Below are 19,567 nucleotides of genomic sequence, written 5' to 3'. Positions count from 1 at the left end.
TCATTGTGTAGCTGGAGCAGGGAGATACAGTTTTAAAGCTAATTTTATTTCCATTGGATTCCTACTCTTTACAAAATAAGCCATATCAGTTTCCCTGCTCGATGCAATAATGAAAGACAATTTATTTGTCCATTGTTTGGAACTATAATGACAACAGTTGTGCTTATGTTTTTGCTCCTTGTAATGTGCTGCCTACATTCAGTTTGGACTTTACTGCTCATCATTTCTGCAAAAGGTGTTTCTATGTTACTGCAGCAGCTGTATATAATTATAAAGACTCATGTGGTGATAGGCTAACACATGCATATACTATCAAAAAGCTTAATAGCCATATTGTGTTTCTAACATTATAATGCAAGTTAATAGTAATAATGATTGTAATGAAAGACTAGAGCCCACATACAATACTCTTCCAACATATCACAGTACGTTCCATATGAAGTACCATCTGATTACCTCATATATATTTAAATCTGTTCACAGTATGTGCAACATTGTTATTTGCTGTCAGTACCACTGTGTCATATAATGACTGACAAGTTTTTGATCGATTCTTTGTAACATCGTCAGTAAAAGTACATTTTCATGAGTTTAAAATGCCTTAACAAACAGCACAAATTCATTGTTTTTGTTATGTATTAGCATTTCATATTAATGTAGCTCAATTCTATAAAACACAACCTATACAAGTTACTTGGAACATTTAACCTACGACCTGTAGAAAACAATGAATGACCGATTTGAATATCACGTCAGTTTAAGCCTGAGAAGTTAACGAGTACAGAGAAAGATTAAGATACGGGTAGCTGCAGAAAAGCTTAATCCGTCATTTTCTCTGCTTCCAGTGAACTAATGTCAGCAGCCAATTTAAATGTTTTTGTCTTATGGTATAAAAAAAAGAGCTTATTTAGTCCAAGACCAAATTCTGTGTGAAATAATGGAAGATCACCACAGGGCGTCCCCACAGATGTCTTCACTTAATCTGCCTGATTAGACCACCCAAGACTCTTCTCTCTCTCTGTGTGTGTGTGTGTGTGTGTGTGTGTGTGTGTGTGTGTGTGTGTGTGTGTGTGTGTGTGTGTGTGTGTGTGTGTGGACTGTGCTTGATTGATTCTCCTGTTAACTTCAGAACTTTTATCTTATTTTATTGGCGTGTTGAGTTTAGTGAGTTCACATCATTTTCAGCAATTCTCTTGCCAACTTCAACTTGAGCAAACTCAAATCTCCAAGACATTTAGAAATCACCAGAAACAAGCGAATATCAAATTTGATTGATTCAAATCAATGTATCCAATGTGAGGAATTAAGAACAGTGTTGAATACAGATGTGTGGAATATCTCACCTGCATTAGTCTGTATAAGAATTTGTTACAGGTCCATACAAACACTGAAAACTAAATCAAGTTTCATCACCTACAGTTGTATCAAATTAATATAGGCGGCCGGCTTACAGTTCACAACAATAAAATAAAGGTCCTTAAGTATGCACTCACGACCTACAGCGTACTGCATTTCACATAACAAGAGGCTAACCCATTTTCCTTCATTTTGATTTAACAATGCACCCGTTTTTGATTCAAGATAATGTTTCAACTCTTTTGCGAACTGTAGATCTTTTTTGCTTTCCTCCCAATGACACAAAGAGGTTTTGTGATGCTTGCAGTGCAAAGTGAATCCAGGAAAAAGATAATAGCCCCCTAATTACAGTATTTTGACAGATTATATTTTATTACCATGACTGACTATGCACACAAGACAGTCTTAAAGCACTTAGACAGTCAATTTAATGATCCAATGCAAGGAGGCAAGTTGCTGCTATTATTATAATCACATTCTGCTTATCAAGCGGAGGTTTCTCATCACATTCTGCTCCTTGTGGGATCCACACACTGTCCAAATCTCCGTTTTCTGGATGTTTATCATTGGCTGTCTAAAAGGGAAAATACAATAGATTCCTTTTATACGGTTTAAACGGCCATAAAATATATATTTTTTAGTCAAAAATATGATCTTTTCCATGTTGATCAAGTTACTTGTGTTTTATCACCTCCAGTGATTTGTATACTGCTGTATTGCATAATTGTAGAACAAGTTCTCTTTTATGATTCTTACACATTAAACATGTACAATAGGGTTTCTTTTATTAGCAGTGCATGCACGGGGGAAATCAAGCAATCAGATCAAAAATCCTAACTACATAAATATGTTCAATTCTTTTCTTCATTGTTATCACGGTTACCCACATAATAAATAACTAGAACAATTTTATATCTTATATCTAAATACATTTTCTGCAAGGAAATTCAATTCAGTGACCCGTGGCTGCTTCCTTTCATTTCTTCAACCTCCAAACAGTCTTCAGTTCTACTGAAGACATGAGCAACCTGTGCTGAGCAGGTGACACGCACAACTATTCAAAACATAAATTAGGAAATCAGTGACAGCTGAATTTGGATTTGCCTTCATTTTTCATGTCTGGCTGATGACTTGGTTTGCGTATAACAATAAGAACAATGAATAAGAACAATAGTTATAATGATAACATGAGCAATTATAGCCAGATGAACCTAGTGACTAGGCAATGATGGGCTTCAATACTAAACAGAAAAAGCAAATTGCCTATGATATACAGTATAGTATACGGTGTAAACCGAATGTCAGCCAGCAGAGGGCAGCAGAGCCTATATAATATATTATTAGGTATGGGAAAACATGTAATTGTGTCTTATTTAAAGCAGTAACAGCTTTTTTACAGAATGGAAACCGGTTAACAAAAATCTAATTGAAACTATCCACTGAGCAGAGTATTTCCAGGCTGCCCTTACATAACAGAAACTGGACTAGAGGCCTGCTGCTATCTCACCGAGCATGGGGGAGGCTGTGTTGTAGTTAAGCTGCAGGCTGGTGGGGAGATAAATCATCAGGTATTGGAGCCAGAGGGTCGATGCCAATGGGGCAGAGGACTCAGGTGGTTCAGTGTTGGCATTTCTTATCTTTCTGCCACAGTCTCATCCTCTGAGGAAAGTTACAAACTCCTCTTTAAAAGATTTTGTTGAACTGCACCTACCTTGTTACATTCAGTATACATGGGAGACACTTGGTGCATGTTACTGCTTTGGGTGATCTATATGACGTTTATCACCAACAACAAACATAAAAATCTAAAGAGGTAATGAGCATTTTCACAAAGAGCAGCCGAATGGTTATCATGGAATATGAATGAGGCAGGCAGGCGGGACTTTTTAAGACTCTGACATCATCAAAAGGCATACATGCGTGCAAGACGAAGAGTAATGTACTTGATGTGGAAGGGTGCATCTTTATATGCAAAACTGTCCCTCTTTCCTTGGCTCATCACTCTCAAAAGCAGATAAGAAATTAGTTTAACACTGCTGAAACAAGGCATGCCTCTTTGTTCAGTCTTCCTCCATAAGTTATCAGGATTTCTGACAAACGTCAAAATGCCATTTACGGTATTTTCTTTTCTGATCTTGTGTTTTTCTTCTTGCATTGGTACCGAAGTTTGTTGATATTTTTGTGAGCCCTCAAACTGTCAATTACCCTTGCCTGCCATCTAAGCATCTAGAGTGAGAGATTTATATAATGAATATATATATATATATATATTCAACAGACTCAGAGCAGAGGAGAGGAGAGAAAGAGGCCACTGCTGTGTGTTTAAGATAAATTTGTTTCAGCTCGTGTCGGTCAGTCAAGACAAAGTGAGGTTTTGGTGCAATATTTGGAGTAGCAGCAGTCCAATGAATCAACCATTAATTGTCTCTTCAAGAGACGGTCAGGTCCCTGTGCTTAAGTTCAAAGTGTACAATCAAATAATATCTAAAATCCTCTTCAGAATACCTTTGATAGTTTGACTGGGTACCTTGTGATTAGACTGTAATGGGTTCAATGACATTTCCATACACTGCAGTCCACGCAATCAGTCCCAGTTTATAGTTTCTAATGGATTGCAAATAGTATTCGTCTCCGGCGAGATTAAAGTTTTAGCTGCTCTCTGTTGGTGGTTGAATCTTCTCCTTTTCTCCCGACTGGCCTTTTTTCTTCTCATCATCGTCCTTGATGAAGAAAAGAGGAAACATGCCGAGGATACAGCCGATGCCAACACCAATGGCTTTGCCCTGCACACATTGAGAAAGTAAGAAAATATTAATGACAAAATACATTTTAAATAATACACCATAAAGCAAAGTAAATAATAAAAGTAAATAATCCTCTTACATTGACTTACAATGTTAAAATAAAAATAAAAATTTATTATACTTTGGTTTGTTTTGCTGAGTATTAAGTTCAGTTTGGTCAATTGCACATTTTAATCATGCAGCACCTGGCCTGCTGACTTTAAGGTTGAACAGGCAATGACTGAATGTGTGCAGCAGGTATTCCCGACATGTCAGGACACTGACGGACTTTTCACAATCAGCAAATGGACTGCATTTATATTGAGCTTTTGCTTGCTATTTTGCGATCACTCAAATCGCTTTACAACACATGTCAGCATTCACCCATTCACACACATTCATACAGAGGCAGTGGCTACGGTACAAGGTGCACATCAGCTCATCAGTAGTGATAACCATTCACACACTCACACACACCGTTGGCCATCGGGAGCAATTTGGGGTTCAGTATCTTTCCCAAGGACACTTCAACAAGCTGACTGCCGGGGCTGGGGATCAAACCACCGACCCTTCAACCTCTGGACGACCACTCTACCTCCTGAGCCACAGCCACCCCAAACAGCCTTTTACAGCTAGATCAAACACTCAACCTAATTACAACTAATTACATTTCACACTTCAGCAGCCACAGCATATTAGAAATAATTCAGGTCTAATTTTACTCTCAAAATGAAATTGCGATGGAAGGGGCACGTCACAGAGACGTGCGTTTCTGTTGTCGCTGAACAAACCCTGGTGCGATGTTTACTCTGCATTACACAGCAAATGGAATCCCTCAAATGCTCTTAGCAGCAGGTTCATTAAAATCCACTCTGAATGTGGACTGTTCATGTTAAATGTTTATTTGTCCGATAGGCTTTTGTCTGTCTTTCACACTCACACTCACACACACACACACACACACACCAAAAGGTGAGAGAAGCATTTAGCTCCCTGTTATACAAGAAGAGTGACAGAGACAGTTAGAGAGCAGAGTGTAAGGTTTGGGAGTTTTAGTGTGATGGTACAGACCGCGTGAGAGCTGACTCTGGTCTGCCACATGTCAGCCTGTTTTGGGCTTAAGTCAGGAATCTTCATTCCCAGCCGATACGCCAAGGCCTCCACGTAACCTGCCAGCCTAAAGAGAGCGAGAGAGAGACAGAATAATCAAACTTACAGTAACATCATACTGTAAAAGAGAGCTGCAACATTGAATTACTTCTAATCAGTGACCCTTTAACAGATGATAAATTATCCTTTCACTTTGTCAAGTGAACAATGTCGACATTTAACAAGATGGAAAGCCTGTTGAGAGCAGAGCAGAGAGACATGGTAGACATAAAGGTCAATAAAAGAGACATGTGAACCAGTTATAGATAGAGAAGACTCAATATGTGTTCAGGCACGTGCAGAATGCAAAATATAAAAACTGATTTTAAGCTTTACATATTATTTAAGAAATAAATGAAAGAAAGTCAAAGAAAATATAAACATCCTGTAAACATGACCACAATGACTAAAACAAAAGTGGTACAGGCACTTACAGGCATATTCTATTGTGTTAAGGATGTGATTTGCAAATAGATTAAATTTACAAGCACTTGTTCTTGTTTCTTTTGTCTCCTTTGGATGTTTTTCTTCATTACATTTCATGATCCATTAAACCACCCGTGGAACAAAAACTAGCAAAACACAGTAAACGACCAAAGTATTCGATAATAGCGTAAAAACAAAGTAAATCAGCAAATGAATGTTCCTGTCTGCGCCTTGTTGATGCCATCAGTCAAAAAAAACTGCATGTCAAATATCAGCTCTGATAACAGAAGGAGAGAAAGGCAGAAAGCCTCCAGTGTGTATAAACTCTGGAGCACTTTACACAGATGATGGAGCAAAGACAGATTGCAGCAGATAAAGAATAGTGTTAAGTATCTGAGATGCTTCATGAGAAACTCACCAATCATACAAAACCTTTTATTTCAATTTTAAAGTTGTACGTTTGGTCTGATGTGTAGCCCTGAATAACACTCAATGTGTAGATGATGAGTTCTGTGCAAACTGAATAATACTAACGGGGCCACACTTTATTTTCTGTCCCTCAAAAAGTAGAAATAAAAACTATTAAATAAAAAAAAACTATTACAATACAAATGAAAATTAGATTTCTGTTTTTCTACCACATGCGTTCATAAAGTAGACACTCTGATATTGTGAAGAGCTAGTGTGCAGGTCCATCAGTGAATCGAGCGATGACGAGAGATGGGTCATTGCGTGTCAGTGTCCAGAGTGAACTACAGAAAGTTTACAGATTACCTATAGAGCGATAGAGAACATGGCCAATATTCCCTCAGTGGGGAAAAGGTCACACATTTTATGTCAACATGAACAACAATCATGGGTAAGAAGGGATGAAAAATAAAAAGCAGGAAAAAATAAGAATGATGTTGCCGTTTGCCATAAATGTAGTCAAATATGCCTCGTTCAAGATAGAAATAAAATCTAATGATACCTTTAAAGAAATTGAACAGAAGTACACACATGTACTATAGCATATGGATATATTAAACTTTAAGAATAAAAGGTCCTTAGTGCCTAGAACAGTATAACACTGGGTTTATGGTGATGACTTTGATCTCTGTGAACGCTGGCAAATACACACTACACACACACACACACACACACACACACACACACACACACACACACACACACACACACACTCCACTGACTCATTCTGCCCAGAGTCCCACAAACCGACCAGGATCTCTACACTGGAATACTACACTGCTGTAGTAGTTTGCTGTAGGTCAGTTAGTTTGCGGCCATTTGATTACACACATCCTTATTGAATGAAATGAACGTTAGCATAATATCAACTGAAATAGTAAAGGGTGTTAAAACTAGATTTTGAAGCAGGGCCCATCTATATGTTTGTTTGATTGACTTACTTTACTACTAAAAAAGCACATCCCTTATGTCCTCGTAGATAGGACAGTAAAACAAAAAGTGAACCTCATTCTCAATATCACCAAGCTCTCACAACAAACAAAGTCTGTCCTCCTCTTGTGGCCTTAAACCTGCTGGTCTCTCTGTGTCTACAAGACATGGCTCACATTTGTAATTGTGCTTTAGTGGTGCAGATTGCAAAAATGTGTAATTAAATTACCACCAAGATATTCTTCCATACAAACAACCTGGGGCCTTTGGGGCCTCTGAGCGTCTGGGGACCAGAGCACTTTGCCGGTTGGTAATCCAGCCTTGCTGATAATAGCGGAACTAATTACAATTAAAAACGCAGTAACCTTGTAATGTCTGAAATAATAACTGCAACTGAAAGTGTTTGGAGAGCTGTTTTACCTTACTGTCGTGTGTCCAGTCTGAGCAAAAAAAAAAATCAGGTCAAGCAGTGTGAGAAAATAAATTCAAGTAAATGTATTTTGGCCCAGATCTTGGTTCAGTCGCTGGAACTAATGGATCTTCAGTTCACTGCACATATAAATAAGCTGCAGCCGGAGCTGTCGGGTCAGCCGAGTGAAATGTAGCAAGTAGCATATTTGAGAGAAAGATAAGCAGACGAGGAGATGAAGCCAGTGTGTATGTGTGTAAAGGTGTATGTATGTGAGCCTGAAGGCATTTGCCTTTTTTCATAGTAGAGAAGAAATAGTAGTGTTTACCAATGATGGACTACTAATGGATAATAAGGACAATAATTAAATAACAGACAATCATGATAAATGAACTCATCAATCCAAATACTGACTCTCATATTTCTTTTACTTCTAGTTTGTTTTATTTGTCAGGTCCATACCTTGACAGAACAATAACAGAGACACTCCTGCCTTTGAGTTAAATCCAGCAAAAAGTATTTCACATGTTTGAAACAGCAAAAGGCAAAAATTAATCAGGGATGCATCCGAACGTAAAATACCTGCGGTATTCAAAACACGTCAGCTAAGGCCTTAAAATCATTTTCTGAGCATGAGACTCACAAGGCTTAACCTCAACCAGGCTGCACCAGAGGCAATAAAAACCTTCCTGAGACAACAACTGAATCTCTGAACATTATCAGTGTGAAATACCAAACTGTTGGATTTAAATAGTTAAAAGGGTTCAGCTGCTCTCATACTGTTGATGTTATATAGCCATTTAAACAAGCATCCACCCTTCTTAGGTATCCTTGAGAAAAACACCGACTCCCTTCTGGTCTGTAACAGATACTGGGCTTTAGACCTCTTTAGAGGAAGGCAAGCAAACTAGACTTTCCCTCTGTTAATCCAAGGAAAACAAATCAGATACATTTAATTATCAATCATCTATTCATTAATTGCCAATTTAATTATCTGAGTTGTATAATACAAGGTCATGGAATATGCTCCAACCTATAGCATGCAATAAGTTTATAGGTAGAAAAACAGAGATGACATCACAGGGTTATGAGTCATAGTCAAGGAAGAGGAATCCAATTTCGGGCCCAATTTTTTAATCCATAGAGCCCACTATTATGAATTCTTGGCTGAATGCAATAATGCTTTACTGGCTGCTTTTCCTGCCCCAGAAATCACTCATGCATGAAAGGAACCAAAAAAGCAGCAGCTGGGACAAAGCTGTGCAATGGGAGCATCTGTAACAACAGTCAGAATGACTCATGAGCTAAATTATAGACTTCAACGAGGTTGAGCTGGTTTCTTACATCTGCCAAACACACATATACCACGGAGGAAAATCTTAAAAATCCACCCAAGAATTAATCCCTACACATGAGAAATATACACACACAGAAACTCATATGTGGATAGAGCTGCACAGATTGCTCACCACAGGCACCAACACACACTTTGTACAGAGCGCAGGGAGTCAGAGCAGCAGAGCTCAGTCACTGTCTTGGTTGAAGGAAAACAGACGTTAAGTGGGAGGATTTACAAACAATCATTGCAACATGATCACTACGATATTGACCTAAGAGACTGCTGTTGACACATCTATTTGTGCTGTTCAAGTACATGACAGAAAATCTCTGGTGCCTTTGACTTTCACTGAGCGTCATTGTGAATCAGCTGGCTAATGTGCACATGTCTTACATCCTCTCCTACTACTCATCCCTGCTCTCACCACTGTGTTTCCTGTGTGTATCCATCGACTCTACAGACGCTAAAATTACATTAAAGGTTTCTATAGAAATGTAAATACGGCCAATGTTTGGAATATATATATATATTTATTATACTTACTAGTATAGAACTGCCCTCTTACTACAGGTTTATAGTATTATGTGCTATAGATGTAAAGCAACATTCAGGCAGACTGAATGAAACCAAAATGAAGGTTCTCTGACAGTCAAAACATTTATTTCTTTGAGTCTTTCCAGCAAATGTAAAAGCTAAAGGAAGCTGAGGTTCAAATTAAGCATGTGAGCAGCATTTGAATCACTCTTTAGAGTTTTTAATTTGGCTCGTTTAGGCAGGCGGGAACAATTCTAACTGAACCTCATTACACCCAGAGTGCCTGACAAGAGGGATCTTGATCCTTTTCCATTGTGTTAGGAGTGAGAATAAAATCCAAGCCAACTGCAGAAAACAACTTACAAAAACATGCATATTTATGGATACATGAAGAGGCTCATAATGCTGATATTCTTCACATTTGCTGTCAGCAAAGACAACGACTAAGTGGAGAAAAGCAAAGTGTAGAGCAGTAGTGGAGCTGCAATAACTAGTCCATTAATTGATGTGTTTATCAAAATGTTCACGTCATTTTTCAAGCAAAAAGGCCAAGAATTAACCTCATCAAAATTAGAAACTTGCTAGTTGTCCAATCTTTTCATGATAGAAAACTGAAAATCTTTGAGTTTGGTTTGTTCTTCAGATAATAATAATAATAATAATAATAATAATAATAATAATAATAATAATAATAATAATAATAATAATAATAATAATAATAATAATAATAATAATGTTCAGCCCTAGTTCACTGCACAAGCCATTCATGCTTAGCAAAACGTGTTTTGACTCTGCCGTGCCACCAACAGTCTTTAACCTGTTGGAGTAAAAGTCAGTCCAAAAAGCTATTCACTTCTCAAGTGGCTTGCTTGCAAATGGGCAGGACGGATCTCTAACTAAATACCAAAACTGCAACATATTAAGTAAAAAGGCTTCTGGGGTCATCTGTCATCTGCGCCTCTTCTTCAGCTCTCAAATGCCACTGACGTGGGCCTGACTCCCAGAGTAAGCTAAAGACCAGCGTTTATATGTGTGCACTTAAGCCTTTCCTCTTTGAAAGGAACATAAAACTGTAATGCAAAGGTTGCAGTGAAGAACACCCGCAGGAGCTCCACTGACACTCTGTGCAGCAGACAAACAGCCTTCACACTCACTGGTGTAAATCCATCAAAATCAAGATAAAAACCTCTCGTCTAGTCTAAATCAAGTCTCACCTTGACAAACTGGTCACAAGGGCTCTGCATTCCAATTATGATTGAGTGGCAAACACAGACGCTCACACAGAAGCACATCTGTGTGTGTGTGTGTGTCCACTGAGAGCGTTTACAACACAGCACAGTCTCTATATGTGTCATTCTACTCATCCGTTTATTACCTTGCTGTTTTGCTTACTCTCTGTGTATTTAAATGAGAGAGGGTATTAATATGTCATATCACTTATAAACATTGAAATACAACCAATAGGCTGCTGGTTGGGGGCCTCTTCTATTACTGAAGTGGACAACAGTCATTAATCAGCTGACTGAACCTGATAAGGGATTGCAATCATTGGAAAGAATCGTGTATAGTGTGTATAGTGCATGGTTACGCTATAAATGGCACTTCCTTCTATACTGTACAAAGCCAGAATTTAAATCAATATATTAAAAGGTCGACAAAATGTTTTTATAAATTCTATTACTTTGTTTAACAACCTGGTATGATGGCGTTTACATGCATCAAACTGAAGCTAGTGTCTCATATCATCTACCCTTGTTAACAACTAGATTAACATTTAGTTCTACTGTGTCTTTTTTCTATAGCTGTAACCTTAAACGATTCACTCAAAAACGGTCGGGCTGCATACCTCTCTCCTCATTTAGACACAACTTTTACAGACTCTCTAAATTTAAGTTTAAATTAGTCGGCTTTTCTTCTTCAGAGTAATATTCCCTTTTTGTGCTTTTCACAGTCTTCTTTACTCGGAGACGCACACCTCTGGTGGCTGCATGTCTCTTTCTCCCTCGCTGCTTGTGTTTATCTTCCTCTGGGCTAAATTCCAGAATTATTGTTTAACACGAAGCAATTATAAAGACTTAGACTCCACCAAAGGGAGTGGAGTACCTTAAATATCTCTGTATGGTATCATTTGTGTATACCTGGAAGAAACACTCAATTGCTGTAATAATTCATGATAGTACCACAGTTGTTATTAAAGTTTCATCATTTGAGTGAATGAGGGTAATGACTCTAAATCCTCGTACAACCTGCCATGATTGGGAGAAAGTTGAAAAGTAACAGTTGCCTGTCTGAGTGCTTGTGTGTGTTCTTACCCTAGACCTGCCAGATCAGACACCAGGTTGCCAAGGGCAGCAGCTGTGGAAAATGAGAACAAGAGAACAAGACAAGATTACAAAATGAGTTATGAAATTTAGATTTGTAGAGGACAGAAAAAGGCAGTGTTTCATCAGTACAAAAAGTCAAACAATCTACTACTCACAGGCATGTAGCCATCTGCTAAATGTCCCTCATTATCAATATGTAAGGCATTGTTGGGACAAAAGATGTACTGAATAACATCCAGAAGGTGGGTGTAGTACAATACATGTGCATCAGAAATACGAATGGAGTAAGCATAATATTTAGCCTCATAATTAACCATAAAGCCTCAAAATCATTTTGAAATATAAAAAACACACATAGCAAATATGTGTCAGTCAACCACAGTGCATTGTGGGCTCATTAATGAGGAAGATGCGATGCTGAAGCCCATATCGCTCACTGAGCTGAATAACTTCACAAGAATAATCAGTGTACCAGGAGAAGAGGATGAGGGCAGGTTGAAATAACTAATGAAAACAAGAGCAAGGAGTAGACCTGTGTCCTTCATCCCTGAATACATCTGGGACTCTGTCACTACGTGTCGCAGCGCTGGAGGAGAGAAGACCAGGGGTCGGGAGATGTCGCGTTAAAGAATGTGCTCGTTCTGTTGCTTGTACGTTATTGTAGTAGTGGCTCCTAAATGAGAGAATAAAGTCTATGCTTTGCTGGTGTGCTTTCTGTTGTCAGTGACCATGAGTTCAGAGTATTGCCGCAGGGACACAATCACACACACCCTCAGGGGAAAGGAAACAAAGCAGCAGTGCCATCTCTGCTAAGGCACAACTCTGTCAGGAGGTCAGCCTTCTAGCTGCTGTAGCAAGAAGGTTGAAAAACAACATATAATGTACCTAAACTGGCTGCAGTGACTCTCTTCCTGCTAATTCATGTTCGAAGTACATGTGAACAAATCCCCCACAGGACTTGCACCCACATTAATACACTCAGAGGAATTCAGATAAGACTCCGAAGAGCCAGAGTCTAATTAGTGAAGTAATTTGTGTGCTGAGATTCATGAAGTGTTTTTTTAATGTGCGTCTCAGCAGGCCTATGACCCTGAGCTTGTTGAAGAGAGACTCGCCTGCCTGTTTAACACAACATTAATGTTAATAAGCTGCAGGTTTGTCTGCATTTGGCTCAAATAAATCATGTGAGCTTGTTGCTCTGTGAAAAGCTCCTTACATGACTTTATCGAAACTTCGGGAAAAACGGGAAGGATAGAGGCAGGGCAGCAGGAGGGAACGTGTTCAAGGTTCTAATTCTTGGCCAAAACACACAAAGTAGGTTTTATTCTAAATGTTTGCACTGGGCAGGTTCCCAGTCTGACTAACTCATTGCAGAGACTACGAACACAAAAGATAGTCTCCGTGAAGATATAATCATTTTTGATTGAATTCCATTTCATGTTTTAATGTTCATTATGATTTAAGGGATCACTTTCTTAGTAAAATGTCCTTCATTTTAATAACTTATAACTAAAGGATGATTATAAAAAAAAGAAAAGCTGAGCTGTGTTTTAGGAAAGTGATCTTTTATTGTGCCAGATTTTATTTGTCAAGCTTGGGACAGAAGACAAAGAATTCTGTCTGCAATGTAATGTTATGTAAAAATTTATATTCATGTCTGACAAATATTGCATCACTGTAATGCTATTTTTTGCCAAACTAATTAACTGTCTGGCTGGAGTACACACCAAAATATATATTTTCTTCTTTATATTCCCTTTAAAATATGCAAACATTTCAAATAAACGCTCTCTCTCTCTCTCTTGGCTGTTACATTAGTGGTTGGTAGTCAAGCTGTTCTGGGTCTCCTGGCACTGATTTATTGAATAGAAAACATGTAGTAATACAATAATGTGCTGTTATTATACATCAAACCCCTGAGGAGGCAGATGTAATTATGTGTTTATGCTCAAATGTAATTACAAGCCAAGGTCAGCTGTCTGCCTTTAACTCTCTGCTCTCTCTGCATTACAATAAATCCACCTCTACAGGTCGGTCAGCGCTGCAATCACACTCTCACACGACAAGTGACCCTGAAGCAATTCCAAAGATGTCGACTACCATCCATGTAACTGATACTTTTATTGAGTAAAAGCCTTTCACTCAGTCCATCACTCTCGCTAATAAGATAAAAGAAAGACTATATCAAGAGAGGGAGTGACTATGTATGGCAGGGTGAGTAAACTGGGTTTGTGTGGGCTGATTTTGGGAAAACGTGAAAACAGAAAGATCCTTTCATCACATGCTTACTTTATATTTCCATCTTTCACAAGAACTTTCCAAAACTTTCTAGACCTGCAACAGAATCAGAGTACTGTCTGCATGTTTATTATACCGACATCTATTTGTGGATAAATGGGCTGTGCAACAACAAATGGGAACATTTTATCGGTGTCTCTTGCGTTTAACTGCAAGGCTCACTTACCAGCGGTAGGTCCTTGTGATTGCTGTATATGAACATCTGTTTATACCTGGATGCTTTCTACAGCACCAACAACCACACAGAAGTACACCCACAAATAACTGTACACCGGCTTACTCACACACAAGTGTAATCACTTAAAAGGTCGGTGTGCATACTGTGAGTGTGATGTGTTAATGAGGGATTTTATTGAGTGCTGTATTAAAAACTAATTAATATAACATAATGACACCGTTCCAACTTGTGGAGGATCTTAATCACCTCAGTTGAACATATTAATGGATTTAATCATATTTGGAGTTTTTCACATCATTACATCTGTTTGTTTAAAGTATGTAATTGTCCCAATTCAGCCGTAGACTACTTTCGAATGATGCAGCCTCATCTTCATCGAGGCAGCTGAGCGACATTTGGACTTGACTACAGACACGACACTAGTGTTAAATCACTCTGGACTGGGCTAGATAACCGCAGCCTCTTGATTTGCGGACCCCCAAATGTCCCCAAAGTAGCAGGAATGAGAAACAGTACCACTGCTGTGGAAACGGAGTCTGAGTGATAGAAACTAGATTGAGGCTGTGCTTGAGGAACGAACAGAAGATCCTTCAGTGGCTGTGTTTCACAAATCACTTATATACAGAAGATTTCTGCAGCTAGAGCTTACTGTCAAATCTCATTATGCCGATCACAGATAACAGGCTCTGCCTTTCTGAGAAATGAACTTCACATTTCCTGGCTAATTTGCTACCAAACCCTTTTGCCTATAAATCTTTCTAGGACTGAAATTCATCCATTCATTGAGAAGTTCCAAAAGAAAATGAACAAACACATTTATAAATTGAAATATTTGTTTGATTTGTAAATCTCAGGATCAAGTCAAACACTTGATTGACACAATAAGCACCTCAAAGTGAAGATTCAAACACCTCTTACTCTACGTTATATCCCAGAAAGATCCGTCGCTCCTTGCTTTAAGTTCTCTTTGTCGCTCCAGTTTCCCCCGTGAAGTAAAATAAAAAAAGGCCTCCGTCTCCTCTGCTCACAGGAGCAGCTTTGACTCCTCCAAGTCTTTCAGACCGATCAGTTTACTAAATCAATTTGATCTTTAAAAGCTTCTTCTTAAAAACGAAGCACACTGTCACCGCCAGTAGCAACGAAAGAATCAGAAGAGGTGTTAGACAGAGTAGAATGCCAGTGGCCCTTAAAATCATCTGTTCTTTGTGGACACAAATGACAACACAAAGTAAAAGGGACTGAGATGGAACAGCATGAAAACATTGGGCTGTCGCCAATACTGGTTGCATAAGCATAAATCATTATAATGCTGACCGAGTGATGTGGGGATTGGATTTGCCAAAAGATACACATATTCAGCCATTATTTATAATGGATGTTTTTAAATATGTAAATGGTGACAGTCCTCATGCTTCACTCATATCTATGTGCTCTTCTTCTCAAAGCTTCTGTCCACAATCACATGCAGTGTATTGTGACTTAACCTTAGAGTCTCCACCAGACACACTGAAAAGGACCAAGTAATAACATTACAATGCAAATGTTCCTCGCTGAGTGGATATTACACTCATTCAACCTGCTTGTGAACAGTATTATCATATGAAATCATCATTATCTAGGCCAGCGAGTTTACTCTCTCGTTCCCTTTCTCTAATGTTATCTCAGTTTCTTTCTTTTTTTGGATTAGTGTCACGGCAGGGTTCAAACTGTGACTTTATCATTAAATCTCCATTATGAGACATATTCTGTCAACTCTGAAATTGAAAAATGCTCCTTTTTTATTTTTGTCCACTATGATTTGGCCCACCATCACTCTGGTTTGGAATTAGACGGGGAGTTTTGTGGTCAAAATGTATATCTGAAAATGAAGTGTGAGGATATAATTTGTGTAAAATTGCTTCAAGATTGTTTTTCCAAACCCTGCTGTTACCTGAGCAATTAACTTATTAATTTAATTAGACTCATTATGTATGCAAATATACTGGAAAGCAAATATATTACATACTCTTACCAGATGGAAAGTTGAATTGAAAAAAAGCCACCAGGGAAATCATGGAAACATGTCAAAACAGAAATTTAACTTACTTATTAATAGGCGTGTTAAGAGAATTGACCAAAGTTTGCTTTACAGCAAGCAACATGGACGTTTTTATTGCAGATGTCACTCATGTTACTTAAAAACATTTATGACTATGAATGGACATCAAACTAAGGTAAAAAACATGTTTTCAGAAGCTCAATAAGAACAAAATAGTGAAAATACACTACAACGCCACCGGAACAAAAAACATCCAATAGAAATGTGGTTACAGAATAAACAACATCTCTCTGCCTCAGATGCTTTTGACAGATGGATCATCTGTGCATGCAACTTACTGATTCGTTTTAAAATATAAATACTTCTAAGTAATAATTGAGTTACATAAGGATCATGAGATTCCCTTACCTGCCATAGTTGAAATGCCAAGGACCACGCCGATGGATAACTCAATGTGTGTGCCCTGGGAAAAACACACACACACACACACACACACACACACACACACACACACACACACACACACACACACACACATACATTTTGGTTAATTTGTAAGACAGGAAAGCTTCAATTTATTTCTGTCATCCTATCATACAACCCATCAGTGCTAGCTATGACATGAAATGCATCCGTTCATGTTCAGAAGCTTCCAGGCAGGCATTATTGCAGAGCTGTTATCCCTTACAAAATGGAAATCGGCCTGAGATGTTCAGGTAAGGTGCATTAGTGCCTGTCACAGTATTGATAGAAAAAAGCACAGTCAGATCTTTATACTCGCTTCCTTTAAAAAATAAAACAAAACATAACAAATGCACAAATTTCACAGACAAGTTTCCAAACCAAAAGTGTGATTACTTATTGATTTAAATGTTCACGGTTTTATAGTCTGCTTTATAAACAAATAAGTTATTCCATTTTATTATGTTCAAATTTAGGAATCGTCTCTTTTTTGTTATATATATATATATATATATTTTTATTTTTATTTATTTTTATTTATTTTTGCTCTCCCTTTGTTTTCCCCTCTCTTCATAGAGCCCTCCTTAAGAATTCATCATCTCGGTGTTAAAAAACAAACCTGGTGTGAAAGCACATTTTGAATAAATCTGAATAAATAAATAATTCTTCGTTCTCTGAGCAGTATCACATTATTCTACTGGGTTTAGATTTCATTATTTCAACAACTTCACAAAGACTTAATAAGGAGTGGGTAAGTTTGTGGCTGGCAAATGACTACAAATTGTAAAAAAGACCAAGAGAAAAGAAAGGACTCTGAGAAGCAGAGATGAGAGACAGACCTCCAAACAATGGACTTAGAGAAAAGCAAGAAATATACACATATGAACAGTAGCATCAAACTAAAAAGATTTCTCCTTTTGCCTCGATGCTTCCAACCAAAGCTTTCTACAGTATTATGAGTACAAGCAACATATTCTTTGTGCACAGATCCCCCTGTGGAAATCAAACTCCTCTCACTGAGTAAATCTGTATAGAGCGCAGCACTGCATGAAGCTGACACACTTACAGCAACGATCATGATGCAGTTGTCCAGGAATCCAAATCCAACGAAAGGGATAGCATTGTGCAGCAGAACTGTAAAATAACAAACAAACAATAGATCACCAACAGATTGTGGTTATGTCTACATGAATATGTAACAACACATTAGACATAATTGAGCCTTGCAGAGCAGAACTGTAAGACAAATAGATACAAGAACATTATTTCACGAGACACAAAACACTTCCCTGTTGAAAATAAAATGAAGACAATGAAGCTGCTGTTGGGAGATGCTTGCAGGTTTGTAATATGTTGCTGTAAAGGCCCCGTCACACAGAAACGTATGCCGGCACATACGGAAATTTGTCAGAGTTCAAATACGTCCGACTTTTCATCGGATCGGAAAAGTGAACATATACAGACACGTATGTCTAACCTATTGATAGTTTCACTTACTAATACAAAATGTATCAGACGAATACCCAACAAATGCATAACGTATACAAAAATATGGCGTATACAAAATATCGGCAACACGCTGGTTTACGTAGATATAAGGTAAGGTATAAGTAGTATTCGTTAAGTGCAGGCGGTGTTACGCTGGGGTGCGTTGTTGAACACTGATGTTTTGAGCATGTTCAAAATTACCGGACGTACCCGACGTGTGCTTCATAAGATATGCAGATGTTACGTGACGTTAGACATACGTGAATACTTACCTACGTAAATACCTACGTAAATACCTACGTAAATACCTACGTGAATACGTTAGAGGAACGTTAGATATAGGCTACGTCGGCTGACGGTGAATCCTACAGCCAACTGTATTGATAACGAGTGGATACCCTATTCCGACCCTATGTTAAGATGTCTGACGACGGAGTAACTTATTAAACGTGTTTCTACAGTACAGCTAGCGTTCAGCATGTTAGCCGTTCTCCAGCATCAGCATGACGTGAACCAGATGGCACTTTTCCAGCTCCGTTGTCCAGACGCTCTGATATGTTTTAAATAAGTAAATGATACGCTATCAATGTTTGACATGCGTATAATAATTTGTTATGTATTCGTTATGTATACGTCAGCTACAACACCTCTGTGGAAAAGTTGGACTCTGACAAATTCTGAGCTAATCTTCATATACATACGTTTCTGCCATACGGATATGTGTGACAGGGCCTTAACAGATTGAATCGTGGAAGCATAGTATAAAAATAATAACAAATTATCTAACTGTGCAGATATTTTTGTTTAATCCATAATCTTAATACAACAACATGCGACAGGAAAAAGTATTAACCTTTAACCTCTGGAAATAACTTTAATAGTACCATGTGCTACATATTATATCTTATTTCTGTAGCACAGTCAAGGCCATTGGCATATTTTGCCACCTCACGTTTTCCTAAATATAAATGAGTTTCCTCTTTGAAAATCCATAAAAGATTGAGATTCGACCGCAACCTTTTGAGTGATGGGTTATGAATAACAAGCAGCTTCAATCGCAGACCAAAAAGGCCATCAGAATGTAAATATGTCAACATGTATTTGTCCCCTTTCATGCGTAAAGAGAGTTGTGTGTGTTACGTGTGTCGATAAGATACACAGTGTAATATACTGTTGGTGCTGCGAAAGTGAATTTTGAATGTCACCAACTACCCCAGGAAGGTTTAGTCTATTCTAGTTGAAGTTCAAGTAAAGTTCAGTCTAGTTAAAGTTAGTGATCTGCAGAAATGTTTTGATTAAAAGTATAATCCCTGCTGAATACCAGTTGTTTCTTTTCTCAAGCTCTTGTTGTGCTGCAGCTCTCAGAACAGAAGTACAGAAGAAGA

General features: G+C 38.1%; 1 protein-coding gene across 1 annotated transcript in view; it reads right to left on the bottom strand.

The window, feature by feature from the left end:
• Nucleotides 1-2,122: 2,122 nt before the first annotated feature.
• LOC115021693 (transmembrane protein 65-like) overlaps nucleotides 2,123-19,567 on the bottom strand; it is a 35,702-nt gene continuing 18,257 nt past the window's right edge. Inside the window, exons 4-8 of the mRNA XM_029452291.1 lie at nucleotides 17,761-17,828; nucleotides 16,641-16,695; nucleotides 11,707-11,749; nucleotides 5,211-5,316; nucleotides 2,123-4,139 (exon numbers count right to left, since the gene is read on the bottom strand). Of these exons, the coding sequence (XP_029308151.1) occupies nucleotides 4,005-4,139; nucleotides 5,211-5,316; nucleotides 11,707-11,749; nucleotides 16,641-16,695; nucleotides 17,761-17,828 (407 nt within the window). The 3' untranslated portion in view covers nucleotides 2,123-4,004. The remainder of the gene's footprint in view (nucleotides 4,140-5,210; nucleotides 5,317-11,706; nucleotides 11,750-16,640; nucleotides 16,696-17,760; nucleotides 17,829-19,567) is intronic.

Source organism: Cottoperca gobio, chromosome 16 (assembly GCF_900634415.1).
Source record: "Cottoperca gobio chromosome 16, fCotGob3.1, whole genome shotgun sequence".
NCBI lineage: Eukaryota > Metazoa > Chordata > Actinopteri > Perciformes > Bovichtidae > Cottoperca > Cottoperca gobio.
The sequence above is the reverse complement of the archived record's forward strand: the minus strand, read 5'-3'. Positions and strand labels throughout refer to the sequence as shown.